General features: G+C 35.3%; 2 protein-coding genes across 2 annotated transcripts in view; one reads left to right on the forward strand and one right to left on the reverse strand.

The window, feature by feature from the left end:
* Nucleotides 1-3,898: 3,898 nt before the first annotated feature.
* On the reverse strand, nucleotides 3,899-6,402 carry LOC120626100. Its single transcript, XM_039893394.1, has 2 exons — nucleotides 6,066-6,402; nucleotides 3,899-5,396 (listed from the first exon to the last, which is right to left on the reverse strand). The coding sequence occupies exons 1-2, from the start codon at nucleotides 6,237-6,239 to the stop codon at nucleotides 5,322-5,324; spliced, it is 249 nt and encodes an 82-aa protein (XP_039749328.1). The 5' UTR covers nucleotides 6,240-6,402; the 3' UTR covers nucleotides 3,899-5,321.
* A 1,213-nt stretch (nucleotides 6,403-7,615) lies between these two features.
* Nucleotides 7,616-15,651, forward strand: part of LOC120625580 (dedicator of cytokinesis protein 3) — an 84,965-nt gene continuing 76,929 nt past the window's right edge. Inside the window, exons 1-4 of the mRNA XM_039892639.1 lie at nucleotides 7,616-7,769; nucleotides 9,699-9,782; nucleotides 11,042-11,235; nucleotides 14,395-14,543. Of these exons, the coding sequence (XP_039748573.1) occupies nucleotides 7,733-7,769; nucleotides 9,699-9,782; nucleotides 11,042-11,235; nucleotides 14,395-14,543 (464 nt within the window). The 5' untranslated portion in view covers nucleotides 7,616-7,732. The remainder of the gene's footprint in view (nucleotides 7,770-9,698; nucleotides 9,783-11,041; nucleotides 11,236-14,394; nucleotides 14,544-15,651) is intronic.

Below are 15,651 nucleotides of genomic sequence, written 5' to 3' on the forward strand. Positions count from 1 at the left end.
TAGGTACATAGATGTGTCTTTAGATATTTTTTATGGTTTTTCCATGGTCATGATTTAGTTAGTCCTAATCATGTTAAAAGATCTATTGTGTTGCAAGTAAATTTTTGGTTGTGACACAGCATAGGTATGTAGGTAGGTAGGTACCCAAAATATTTCGCCGAATGAGGTATCGCATCGGTTCAGGAGTTGTCAGCAAATGCAATAATTTCTCTAAACTTTTAAAACTCTGCAAACCGCAATGGCAGAGCTATGCGAAAAAGGATCGCAGTTCTAAAAAGAACTTTGTAAAACCTACCCATTTAATACCACAAACAATGGTTCTAATTCTGATTTTACGTAAGTCTAAATATTGTTACATCGTATACCTAGTATGTAAATAGTGCCAGCTTCTTCCACATGGAATATTATAAGAAGGCAAAATGCATTCGTTTGAGGTAAGTTTATGATTAATCTTCTATCTATATATAAAAAAGAGAATTTGTGTGGGTATGTTCCGTATAGGCACCGAAACAGCTGGACCGATTTCAATGAAACTTTTAGGGAATCTCCGGATTGACCTGGCGAGTAATCCTGTAAAGTTTGGTGACGATCGGAGCACTCCTATTTTTGAACTGTCAAACTGTCAAATAGGTACAGCTTTAATTTACTCTGATGATATTCTATTGTTGGGTGTACATGGGTGTAGATAATGATCTTCACCCGCTCGAGAAGAGAATAGAAGAGAATGAATACGGAGAGAAATAAATTATTTAATATATTATGAGACTTAAATTAAAAATTTAATGATGTAAGTTTATTGTTTAAATAAAATAAAGCAAAATCTAGCCCGGCGAAGCTGGCTGGGTACGCTCGTTGATTACAAAAACTTAGAAGTTGTAAGAGTCGCAGACTGGCTGGGCCGTAGTCCACCACTCCGCTATACGAACGCACACGCATGGCAGTCAACAGTTAATTTATTTTAGCGTAAGAGGCAATGAAAAGACTAACGTTTTACAAATGTTTTGTTAAAATTCGTGTGTTCTAAGTCTCGCTCGCGCGACAGTATGACGCCTACCTACACAACATTTCCAGTGTCTTCTTACTAAAATTTCCATGGTCAAAACCCCTTCATAGAATAAATAAATAAAAAATAAATAAATATAGTACGACAATACATACTTCGCCATCCAGCCCCAAAGTAAGCGTAGCTTCTGTTAAGGGTAATAATATGACTGATAAATATTTTAATGAATAAAATAACACGGACAAAAAATCATATTCATCACACAAACATTTTCGAGTTGTGGCAATCGAAACCACGGCCTTCGACTCGGAAAGCAGGGTCGCTGCCCACTGCGCCAATCGGCCGTTAGTAGGTATGTCCGTAGGATGTGTACGTGCAGATATTAAAGTAAAGTTGTACTGAAGGGGGAATGTTACAGGACTACACAACGGCTTGTCGAAGCCACACGAATAGTGAACATAGTTGCGAAACGCACTTTGAAACCATTTAGCAAGTTCGCCTCCGCATGAAATTAACATACCGGGTAATTACCTAGGAACACCGCTCCCTATTTGTAAGAGGGATCGGTGTACTATTTCATTTTGCAGTAAAATGAAATAGTACACCTAATAGAAATATAGTTAAACGTTGTTTAAGGGAATATGGGGCACCATTTTAAATGGGCTAGAGTAGGTACCTACCTACTAGCTAAAAGTCAACTAATCTCTTGAAATTCTTGTATACGATTTTTACTTTAACCCAATAAGTTAATGTTTATGGAGCCTATGGAAAACTTACTAATTAGGCAGGTAATGTATTCAAGTAAATCAAATATCCTTGCTTCAACGAAGGAAAATATCGTGAGGAAACCTGCATGCCTGAGAATTCTACATAATGTTCCAAAAGGTGTGTGGCGTCCACCACTCCGCACTGGGCCAGCGTGGTGGAGCTTTAACACCTTCTCGTTGTGGGAGGAAACCCGTGCTCTGTAGTGGGCCTGTAATGGGTTGAAGTGATGATGATGATGATGACGAACAAAATGCGGAACCATAAAAATTACAAAAAAAACATGTCTGTTGTATGGGAGCCCCCATAAATATTTACCTAATTAAATTTTTTCAGTACCTAAGTATTTGTTCTAACAGTGGCAACAGAAATGTAGATATATTCTGTGGAAATAACAACTGTCAACTATCACGATTCATGATATACAGCCTGGTGACAGACGGACAGACTTAACGTAACGCCTTTTTCTATCCAATGATTCAAGCTATTCAAACATGCAATCCATTACCATGCAAGTAGATAGGCTATAACTTGTCAATTTTATTGTAATAAAAAGTATATTATCTGTAGTCTGTACACTTATGGGAGTTTAGGAACACACCAAGCTCGCTAGCACAGCCCTTCAGGCAGCTTGGTTTCGGCGGCTGCTTTATATCATTGATTTGTTCATTTCGTGCCATCGCCAGTCTTCAAACTTGTGACGAGGACATCAAGTCCCCGGACTTTCTCGGCGGGTCGGCGGCTTTGGTGGAAACACTCCTTTAACCTACCTATCTCATTTACTTGCGATTTATTATATAGGTAAACGTGTGAACACATCGGTAGCGAAACAGATTTTGACAATGATCGAGTTCAAACATAAATCCTAAAAACAAAGCAACGACGCTGGCTGTTTTCAATCGTTTAATGTTCCTCTATCTACTTACCGATTCAGAGTAGATTAAAGTTCGTAGGTAAGGTACCTACATAATATCAACTTTGTGCACTTCCTTGGAAGCTACAATCTAACAAAACTTATGCCAATAATTCGTATTTGTAACTATGTAGTAGGTAGATATAAAAAGTATTATAATACTTGGACTCTTTCCAATGAGCCCAGTGACCGAAATTTAAGAACTGAATATAAGTCGTTTGCGTATTAAAGTTTATTTTTTTGCGTATATTCTAATATACATACATACATCTTCATTTGTCATACATCTTCATTTGTCAAGGATTTCGCCGCCACGTGTAAGGGCGGTGATTATGCCCATTTCTTACCAGTGAGTTGGTATATGAAGCAAGCAAGAAAATAGGATGCAATAAACGTGCAGTCTAGAATGCACACCGATAGAACTACGCAGACGGTTTGCAGTTGTTTGATGGAGTAATGCTAATCGCATCAAAACTGCATTCAAATCCTAATTTTGCAGCTGGCGAGCAGTTTGTGTGTGCTGTCCTAGTAGGTACCTAGTTTCTTCTTAACTAGATGTTCCCACTTATAATTTCAATCGATGTCTTCCTAAGCTTATCACTCCAAATTTTAGGTAGGTACTATGTAGGAACGATCGAGTTCTCATCGGGCTTACTGGATGGAGCGAAACTTTTCACGTTACTAACTTTTCTTTCTTTAGTTTTGATTATTGACAAACTGCTGAGGTCAAGAGAAGTAAACAGAGCACGCTAAACCGTGTCATAATCATTAGTAACCTTAAAAATTTAAATTAAAATAAAAAAAATTTATCACTCCGCCGGGGAATCTGGACATTAACAGGTTTGGAATGCATGATGAATATGAAACAAAACTAAACCGACCGGCGGCGACCCGTCAGAACATTATTATTCAATGGGCGACCCCTAAAAAAGTCAGCACCCATATAATTGGCCAATCCAAATGTCATTTTGTAACTTGATTGACTTCTACATTGCGTTTTTAATAGGAAACTGTGAAATTATCAAACTAAAATGAAATTAAAACTAATAGGTTTTATAAAAAAACTCTAAACTCTGAACACCTTCATTTTTATTTTATTCAATTTTTGGATGTGTTTAGCTTGTATCAGAAAGGTGGTGCGACATCATCGGGGTTCGGCGTAACCTTTATGGGGTATGAGATATTGAACAGATTCGGGTCTCGTCAGATTCGGCCCTGAACTGTCGCCAGAATTTGAGCCCTGGGCCCGAACATCGAGAGGAACGTCTTCCTAAGGCCAAGGGCGTCTCGCGCAGCGTATATAGAGACGCCATTTTAATTTATCTGTCTTTAGATATAGTTCCAACTATCTGCTGATCGCTACTTCATCTGTCTCGTTCTCCTAAGCACAGTATCACAGTATCATACTTACTTATCACATTGTTCATTTCCTGAGAAGTGTTTTTAGAAGGCATTACCCTAAATAGTCAATTGTTCTGGATAAGGTAAGCAACGTTGACTGAAGTTAGTTTATGGATGGATGACCTTGTATTAAAGAGGTTTGTAAACATAGTCATGGATAGCTGGATGAATAATAGCTTATTGTCTTAATGATGTCTAATGAAATGACAATTTGTTTCCTGAAATTTTTCTACTCATTTATTCAACAATCATTTTACATGGATGTTTTTATTATTCCTTTCCCAAATATTACTTACAACTATAACATCAAACAAGTTGCTAACCGCTGGAAACTAGCAAGCCAAGACTGTGGACTTGGAACTCCCTACAATAGACCTAAGTCCGTCCATCAGTGGACCTCAAATGATGATAATAAAAACATACATTATAACAATTAACAAGAAAAAATTTTACAATTACATTAATTACAATTAATAATTATTTTATTTAAAGAACAGTCATAAGTACAGCTACTGATTGTTATTACATAATTATTTTTTGACTTGACAATAACTTAATAATTAATAACTTAATATAAAAGGGTAAATAGGTACCTAATTATTTAACATTAGTAACAAATTATACATTTAAAAGAACATGGCATTTGGCAACCCTGGGAAGTTGTTCACAAATTTATATAATTTCTGTTATTTATAAATTATTAGTGATCCTATAAAAGTTGTACACTAAACTATTTTGAAACCTGGAAACAATTTTACATCATAACACTAAGCTAAGGTCATAATCATAATATTTAATCATAATTTTTATTTAATCATATTTTCTGACAAATATCAGACCAAAAACCTTTTAAACTTGTGATGGATGATTTGGATGGATTTTGGATGATAAGTATCTAAGTCTTTATCCATACTCCTATCACCTGATTTAGTTAAGTCAAGATATAATGCAAAACCTTAATTTTTTCAATAATATTGCTATAAGCCAGTGGTATGGTATGTAATTCATGCAAGCACAAAAGCACTACCTACCTTAAAAAATGTAAACAACTCATATAGGAGAAGTATTTATCCAATTTTTTTTTTCATATTCTTGTTCTCTGCCTTCCCTGGTCAAAAGACCTGTGCAACACTACCTACTATAAGTGATGATAGTAAGCCCCAGTTCTTATTAATGTTAATTTGCAAAAGATTTGATTGGCTGTCATACATTCTGTTGTCTTAGATGTTCCCACGGGTCTTACAACATGGAGGGATGAAGGTACACATCAATGTTGCTCTTGTTGTCACGGCCATAGCTGCTGTTGCAGTCACTCTGACAAAAGATAATAACTTGAAGTCATTATACTGTAAGCAATGATATATTATTAATCTATGATACACCTACAGATAATCACTCATCAGCTCAGCAAAAATAAATGAAACATATTACACCCCAGAAGTTTAGAATGGTGAGTTTTTGCTTAGAAAAACACACGGTTAGTTGAATTTTTGTCTCTCTGCAGTCTGTCGCGAGACAAGCAGTTGGGAGCATCTAGAGCATTTACAGCCAACTATTGACATTTATGCCAAGTAAATGTTGTTGTCAGCTATCTTTGAATGCAGATTTAATATTTTTTCAACATTTATTTTTCTATTACTAAAGATTAGGGTAGGCATACTTTTAAAATTATTTTACTATCCATAAAATGGCAGTAATATGAATGCAGTGGATAGAAAACAAAGGGTAGTCTTTTTTTTTTGTCTTATTTACGCAATCTTTTGTTACTTTTAGCATAAAGTTTGATTATAAAATTGTTAAGAAGAGCGTTTGCTTTTAATGCATTTGTTTTTAAATAAAACATTATACTTAAAAGTAATGAGAAGATTGTTTTAAGACGAGTTAGTAAGAATGGAGTGTACGTATCTATTTCATCATTAGAGATAGTTGCGAGACATGTTCTCGGTAACTCTTTTGGTTTCTTTTTGCAGTTTACCTACTCACCCCAAAGCTATTGCTATGTTGTGAATTATTGCCCCATCGGTTGTGTTGTCCTCGCCGCCGCTGGTTCCTCTGTTGCCAATTGTTTTGATATCCATTTTGATTATGTTGATTTTTACTTTGCCATCTTCCTTGTACGGGCGTACTTTGGTTAAGTGGAATGAAATCATCCGCCATATCGTAAGTAATCTGAAGTTGCTTGTATTGTATTTATTGGAAATTAAATACCATTTAAAAATCGACTTCGTTCCCACTAAAACTTAAATTATTTTGTTTTTGACGCTTTCTGACATGATTTAATGCTATCACTTCGCTATAAGGCTTCACTCAACACTTGGTAGATACTGTCAAATGTCATAAAAACTGACATTTAATTCACAGATCAGATTTGCCAAAAAGCAAGAACAAGTGGACGTCGGTACCTTGTGCCCAGTTGGCACAGACAAAAGCCATAAACAAGAATTGAATTGAAGTGGACGTCGGCGGTCGGAGGTCTCGCTTTTTAGGCCCAGCGTCTACTCCCAGTAGTGATGAATAATCATTATTTTGATTGTATTCACCACGTTTTAGCACATCTGAGCTACAAGCTAAACGGCAAAACAAAAGCAGACTTAAATAATGACTGGTGCCGATTCTGATGTTTAGTTTACTGAATGTTTATTACACAGCTTTAAAATGGGCTATCCTTTTCATTGTATCTCATAATAAAATAGCACAATTTGAAACATGCCAATTATTTAATTAAGAAATTTATGTACAACAGTATAATTACTAGCACTACTGAATTGACCGATAATATTACCTCTAATTTATTTTAAACATTGATTTAAGTTCTATATTACTATTGAAGAAGTCAGTGCCATGTTAGTGCTTATAATTTACATGAGGCGACGTATAGTCTGACGTAAAACTATTTGGCAAATACGTAATTCTTACTGGCTATATAGCCAGTAAATAACTTTAAACTACGTTTTGTTTTTGGCCAATAAGTATTCGAGAACTACTTATAGATAAACACCTATTTTCAACAGCGAGCAAGTTCACTCCCAAAATCATGGAAATAAAATTAAAACAGCTTTTAAATCAACCATGATATATTATCATACCCAACATCAACATCAACCCCAGTAAAATATAAAATGCAAATCTAGTATTACTCTGAGTCTTATCTCACTCTCAGAATTACCTACCACTTTATCCATTAGTTTCATTACCAACTTATTATTAACAAACGTATAGATATAAAAAGTTTCATGTAAGTCAGTCGCATAATTAGTTGGTCTTGTTTTAACTTTTTCTTATTTAACTGAGATAAAGCTAAGCAAGCTTTATAGATCATCTAAGCTTATGAAGATGAACGATTTGAGGATATCCATAAAAATATTATTTTATTACCGTTAATGATTATTGTAATCATGACGTTTTACCTCCATTTAAAAAGTAGGCAGAGGATTTAATATTCTCTTTGCTCCACTACCGAATTCAAAAGACTAGATTCAAAAGCAATATTTCAATAAATACTACTTCCAGATTAAAAAAATTAGTTATTTGTCAATGTTATTCGGGTGCAGAGGAATTTGTTGCGGTGTATTTTATTTTTGCAATCAAAACAATGATTTAGTAGGAATTTCTCACGTGATTACTGCGATTCGGCTGTAGGATATTATAAAATGTGGATTCCTTCGAAATCTCCGAAACTAGCTGTCGGTAAGTTTGACGTTTTGTTTCAATCGACAATACATCCTGCAAGATAATTACATACAGGAAACGTAAATACATGTTATGAATTTTTATTATTTATTTCCGATATAATAAATGTTAGAAATGAGAGAAAATACCTCTTATCTAGCCAATACTCAGTATTGGCTAGATAAGAAAATAGTTTTATATACTATATCCTGATTAGAAAGCATAGAATTCAGAATATTTATGATTTTTCCTTTGTACATAAACATTAGGTATAATAAAATAACATACATCCATTTTCATTAAAAAATTAATGAGGCTCATACTGGATATACCTAATTAGAAAACTGCACTAGACAGACACACCTACACAATCAGGAAATACTTTGTTTTAATGTAGTCTGTCATATTCAAAGAAACACTCTTTGTGTTAACCAGCACAACTCTTTAGCGATAAGATAAACTTTCTGGAGATTTAAGTTTAATATTTTTATGTCATATATATACATACATACAAAATTTTAAATTCCAATTCAAAATAACTTTATTTGAAGGACAAGAAGAAATTTGCAATGGAACTTGGCTGTTGCTCTTTTCCAACAATTTGACGAACTTGCTCTAATGCAGGCAGGTGATGGTATGAATTGGGTTGGGTATATTGTGTTGAAGTTCGAGTATGAAATATTAATTAATCAAAAGCATCGTATCAACCCATTACCGGCCCACCACAAGGCACAGGTCACCTCCCACAATGAGAATGGGCTAATTCCACTATTTATTTATTTATTTATTTATATTTATATACTCTTTATCTGTGCACCACATCATTCAGAAAAAAAAAAAACAAACACTTTAGGAATGTAATAGGATACAAGAGGCAGCCTTATTGCTAAGTAGCAATCTCTGCCAGGCAACTGTAGGTTTAGGAAAACTTAAAAGAAAAACAAAAAGGTTGGGTACATACTAAAACATAAACCAGACTACACAAATACTATTGATAAATATAAAAAATAAATATACTAATACATACTTTAATATACCATAAATACTTAAATATGAGTTAGAGTAGATAAATAAATAACCACCATGCTGGCCCAGTGCAGATTGGTAGACTCCATATGCCTTTGAGAATATTATGTAGAACTCTCAGCCATGCAGGTTTCCTCGCAATGTTTTCCTTCACCGTCGAATGATGATTTTATGCATTGGATTGGGTATATTGTGTACAAGTTTTTGAAGTAAATATTAACTTAACTGTGTAACCACTTAAAACATAAAACAAAGCAAAATAAGTCTTATTTAGTATATATATCAATAGGTTTTAATTTTTATTTGTTTTCCATCTTAGGCTCTCTTTATTATCCTATAGATTCTGTTTTTTACCCAATGCAAAAACAAAGGGCCGACGGCCGATTGGCCCAGTGGGCAGCGACCCTGATTTCTGAGTCCAAGGCTGTGGGTTCGATTCCCACAACTAGAAATTGTTTTTGTGATGAACAGAATTGTTTTTCAGTGCCTAAAGCTGTGAGATAAGAGTTATGTAGGCTTAATAATATAAGTAGGCTTAGGTAACATACATATTTATTGAAATATCCTGCAGGAATACAGGAATATTTTTCCAAATTATCCTATGTCTGTACTCTACAGGATGTCCACTAAGAATTAAGCTGTCTCTATGCAGAATTATCTGTACTAGTAATAAAGCTGTAGACTTTTTTGTTTGATTGTTGTAATCTTCAGAATAACTGAAGGTTTTCAAAAATCTAAACATTTCTTGATAGCTCAATCTTTGTGGAAGTTAAGAAAACAATCTTAAAGCAACCCACAGCGTCGCATTGCCTACCTGTGTAGGCAATGCGACGCTGTGTGGTCTTTGTCTTGTCAGTCATTGTTTAAGTAATAAATAGATATTTTCGCATTTATAATATTAAGCATTCCACTTTTTTACAGCCGTATATAACTGGAAGGGAGATGTCCGATCAGGATTACCACTGGAAATTGGAGAGACAACCCAGATATTAGAAGAAAATGGAGGTAAGTAGAGAATTGAAGCATTTGCTTGTAAATTTGGCTAATATTTAAATTAACAAAGGTAAACAACACTAAAAGATAGCTAATTTAGTGTCTTACTTGTAATTACATGCAGACTATGCTGGATTGTATATTAACAAAACTGACTTTGAATTTAACTTTCGGCGAGCTTTAAAAATCTGCCTCGACCAACCAAATCTATCAAAGAGATCTACCAAAATTACAATATCCATCTATCCAAGCTTCAGAAAAATACTATGAAATAATAATATGTTATTACAAGATATCTAGGTACTAAACCAACTATAAAATGTAAGATACAATTACAGTTATCTACTAGGATTTCTAATTTGACCTTCATTATCTAGGTTGTCTAACGTCACTATGGTTTTAATAAAATAACGTATAATACTTATTAGCTGACGCAAAAAAAAAAATATACATTTTCCAAAAATGTATCGCCCCCGAAACCCCCTGCATACTAAATTTCATGAAAATCGTTGGAGCCGATTCCTAGATTCCAATTATATATATACAAGAATTACTCGTTTAAAGATATAAGATGAGATAAGAAATATTATTATTTTAATCGAAAAATAATCTTTATAGATTTTATTCTTAATTATCAACCATTACCAGCCTAGTACAGGGCATAGGTCCTATCTCAGAATGGCCTGGTGTGGAATGGTAGACTTCGAACGCCTTTGAGATCGAGATATGAGAACATTCAGGTTTGGGGGTTTCCTTACGATGTTTTCCGAAAGCAAGTGATATTTAATTGCATAAATTGAAAACTCTGCCAAGTTAGAGGTGTGGGTTTAGAGGTCAGGATTCCAAAGAATTATTGTACTGGATTTTACCACGAAAGACTTTCTATTCTCTATTCTATTCTATATTGAAATTAACTCAAGAAGCTTTCCTTATCCATACCTTTAAGGAAACCAATAAGCAGCAAGGCATCTATCTCTAATTATCTATCTACCTTGCTGAGAAACGCAGCACCGTCCACCAATCAAGAAGATTGTAAGGCAAACGCCCAGAGCCCTTATTCCTTACGCCCCTTATATTTAATAGAGGCATTCCCAATCAACGAGGCCTTTATTCCCCGTGTTTTTGGAAATTTACATCATTAACGTTACGTCCCCCAGCAGTGTAGCTTTCTCTGCTGCGACCTATTTGATTTACGCACCGTTGCCTTTTACGCTACATCCTCCACTAGCTTAGCTTCCGGAATCATCAAAAGTATTTAATGATTATTCCAGGTTGGTTTCGCGGCTTCAGTACAAAGAACAGATCTGCATGGGGCATATTCCCCGCGTGTGTCGTCTCCATTCGACCATGCACTGTCAAAGGAAGTGGCGCTGCTGCCATCGCCGAAATAAAAGACGATCCTTTAGTAAGGGAGATAGCGTGCGTTTTGAGAGAATGGGCCCGGTTGTGGAAGAAACTTTATGTGGTAAGTTATAGAGGTAAGGTTGATAAATGCTTTATACAGGCACCGAGACTTGTTGAGTAAAACCGAAAAAATAGAGTGGCGTGCAGAGAGTATTTCACAAGGGTAAGCATAAAGCAGGACGAGTGATATAAAAAAATTAGCAAGGCAGTGGCTTTGTGCGTGTATGGAGTGCAAACCGCAATACCTACTGATTATCTACATTCCATGATAGCATGAGGTGCACTTGTTTGTTAACGTTGTAACTCCTGGCGCCTATGTGTATCTAACATCAGCTGAAAACCGTTAGAGTGGGTAACTTAGCTTTGAACCTTTACTCAGGGTGTTATAAGTGTTTATTTTTTCCATGCCGCGAATCCAACGCAATGCCTTGTAATCTTTACTTGAGCACAACAGATGCTCTAGCGGTTTGCAACTTTTAAATACTTTAAAAATACAACGCTCTAAAATAGAATATTGTGAAGAACTCTTTCAATTTAATTGAAAAATATTTGGGTTTTGTAAATAAAATTCTAGAGCACGGGCTCGATTACCGATTTACGAGATTAGATGCCGACACATATGCATGCATAAATTATATTTAACTTGTGAGAGAGATTTTCCAAGAAAGACAGGAAACAAGACAAAAAATGCGTTGCAGACTCGTAACATAAACCTGTATGTCGAGTCTCGCGTAGACCTTGTCTGCGACAACCAAACATCAATGTGCCAGACGGTCATCAAATATTTGAATGAATTGAATGCGTCTATGTGCATGTGGAAATTATTTGTAAGTTATAGTTGCTTTGGAGTTTTCTAAATTCTACCATTTTGACCAGTCTACTGTCTAAGTGTCTATAATTCTGTTGATTTGAGATAAAACAAAAAATTCCTTAAATATTAAGTATTAACGTTCTTTCTAACATTATAGCAATACCAAATTGTTTACAATCTTGTGACGTCAAAGTCGCGAAAAATATGCAACTAACGACTTCTAATTTTCATAAAGAGTTTGATTGTATGTCTGCGAAATGCATCTCTACACTTCAGATCTATATAAAATTTAAATGCGACGTTTTCAGAATGAACAAATTTCGAAAAAAAAGAATTTTGCAAATCCGTCTCATATAAGACGGAGTTGTGCCCGTCATACATAAAAAGGCTTTCAAATCGATACCACCCGTGTTTGAAGTCGGTTAAAAATAATATTTAGGAGTTACTGAATTGATATTTTGTATTCAGCCAAATACCTCATGTTAGGCGTACGGGTTCTGAACGATATTTTTGTCATTTTAACTCCGAATAAGATTAATTTCTATTTTCATTAACGACGAATGGGAAAATGCCTTAAAAAGTAACGCCCAATCTCGATAGATTCCTAGGCATACATCGACCTTTCATCAATAGTTATCACCTTAGAGTTGGTGCAACGGTTTTTTTTATATAGACATCGCCTAAGTCATTTGACATTCGATTTAGGCGATTCCTAGGATTAGTGACAACGGGCATAAGAATCATTACCTTTGTAACAAGTGTACTAGTAAGTTCCTTTGTTATATTAACTGGTATCATGAATCATGCTCAGTCCTACCTCTTATGGATGTGGAAACAGTTGAATAGTTTAACAAACTCTGTCTATTCGTGATTCATGTTATCTCATACATTTTCTCTATAGTGGACGTGAGTGATATGATGTATGTATACTCTAGATGGGGAACGTTGAAACTTGGGTCATTATTATTATTATTAAATTCTTTATTGCACACACAAAAACAAAATACAAAGAAACACATTTACAAATAAAAAATAATAAAAAACTAGTTTAGGTGTGAAAAGGCGGTCTTATCGCTAAAGCGATCTCTCCCAGAAAAATTGGGTTATTATAGTCGTAACGATGAATAGGCCGGTTTTGACATTATGTAACCATACGATTCGGTAACGCGAGCTGTTTTTTTCGGTTAGAAATTAAATCTATTGAAAATAAATTGGCTTGGTAGGGTTTTATCAGTAGTAAAGCTTTTTATGAAAGCATTTCTGAAGAACTAACTGGTCACTGATGTTATTCCAAGCTCTAATTCACTCAGATCACGTGGTCGTGGAGTCCGGGGTCGGGCCACGAATTGTACCTATTGGGCCTTTTTAATTAACATATCATAAGTCAAAGTCAAAGTCAAAGTCAAATATTTCTTTATTCAAATAGGCACATAGATGGCACTTTTGATGCGTTATTATATACAAAATGTGTACAATTGCTGCCCAACTGACAGTAACTTTCAAAAAGTGTGACAAATGTCAGAATACTATACCGTTTACATACGTACATAACTATTCCGTTGTTATGGCACGTTTATTACGGTTATGAGACCTATTGGATTAACTGGCTCGCTACCAAACCGGAGCAAAACTAGCTTGGCTTTGTTAACCCGCATGTCTCAAAGAGCATGTTAAGGCAAAAAACGACCCCGTACAAGGAAACTCAGCGTAGACCGTCCCCCCCAATAAGGTGGACAGACGACATCAAACGAGTCGTGGGGAGCCGCTGGAATCAAGTGGTCCAGGACCGTGGAACTCCCTACAAAGTACCTATGTCCAGCAGTGGACGTCAATCAGTTTAATTGATGATGACCACGCATTGAATCAGCATGGTGGGAGTCTAGAACTGTCCTATGGGATGGGAATAGGAGAAGATTATGATGATGATGAGGTATCATTGTTCCGGATCGAAGAGAATTTAAATATTGCAGGAATCGCTCGTTAAGATGATTACACTAAACTCATATGAGCTTAATGTTAATATTATGATTGTTTATTAAATCAACGAAGTATTAAACAGCGCACCATTTGATGAAATACTGCAAAGTAATCAAAGAATTCAAGTTTAATTCTAAAAATCCATTGTTCAAAAATGATCCATTACCTAATGAGTATATAAGCATTAAAATTATTTCTAAAACCCACTTCTTTTTAATGCCAAAACTAAGCAAAAAAACAGTTAAGTAGTGAGTTAAATTTTGCATATTACGGGACGTATAAAAAAAATACTGTCCGAATAAAGTGGATGTACGAGTTTGTCGTGGTTGTTTACTTCACATGGTCGAATAAAGAGACAGGCACAAAATAATCCTAAAAAGCTTAAGTAAATAGCAATAAAATGCACTTTACTAAACTATTCTTTGTTTCTAGGAGCGGGAGACCTACAGATTCAGTGCAGTCGCGAAGGTTATGCGCGAACTTCTGGCTGGTAGACGAGCTCTTCTTGCGGGCACCTTGACACAGGACCAGACCAGAGCTCTGCGCCTGAAACTGGTTGCCAAACTAGACTGGGGAAATCGGTAAGTGATTTTATAATGCTCGATTTGCCTAATCACCATTTAAGCCACGGTTTTAGGCGCTGGCAAGCGATGCTACCCGACGTGAAGTACCTATTTGTTTAACATAATGTCGTCGGACTTTTTTGGTATTCTGTTACAAATACCAAAAAATAGTTATGAGCGTCTATAAACACTTGCTGTGGCTATAATATTTATAGGTTCTTGGGAGAACTATTAGTATATTAAGTAAAAGTATAAGTATAGTAGTAGTAGTAATCCGGGTGGGTGTAGTTCTATGCAGTAACTTCTAATTCAGTGTAAAAAACCGATTTACTGTGGGATAATTATCTTTTTTACTGAAAAATGTTTGATGATAACCGTATGTATGTACCGTAGCGTATCAAGGCTCTAGAATTTTGGGATCTGGGAAATATCTCTTATGAGAGAGGTCTCCAAAGAGGAGGCATGTACCCCTCAATGGCAGAGGGTGTTGGCATTATAAAGAGCATCTCAGTAAAATTTAACTTTTTCAATTCAAGAGTTTGTGATGTCATTGATGAGTACTCAGTCAGTAAATTAGTCTGGATTTTTCTTATGTATTTAACATGGATGTATAGACTTAACGTACGATCGGCGCTGGGAATCCCACTTCTGATGGTTGTTACATAACTTGGTATTGTTACCGCCGACTACATGGTTTTCCTTTTTGGTGCGTTGCAAATAGCTTTGTTTACAGTTATGGCAAGACTTTTCATCAATACACACGAGACTTACATGTTTTATAGATATTTTCTTATCGACGGTACCTAAATAATTTCTTATAATTCACTTCAACTTTTTAAAAAGGTTATTAGAAGTTAGCCTTAGCGCCAATCTCTTTGGGTTAACTGCAATCATAACTTGATGAAAGAGTCTAAAGTAGTACAGGAATAATCTGTTCGGCCCTCGGGCTTTCATTTAACTGCCACAGTATTGAAGCGGTGTGAAATCGAAGTTAGATACAGGAAAGAAAGAGTCTATTTAGTATATAGTCAGGAAATCTAAATAAATATTGAAATTGGAATTCCTGCTGCTGCGAAAACCTTTTAATTTGAAAACGAAAATAATAGACTTAAATGTTATACATATA

This window comes from Pararge aegeria, chromosome 8 (assembly GCF_905163445.1).
Source record: "Pararge aegeria chromosome 8, ilParAegt1.1, whole genome shotgun sequence".
Lineage (NCBI taxonomy): Eukaryota > Metazoa > Arthropoda > Insecta > Lepidoptera > Nymphalidae > Pararge > Pararge aegeria.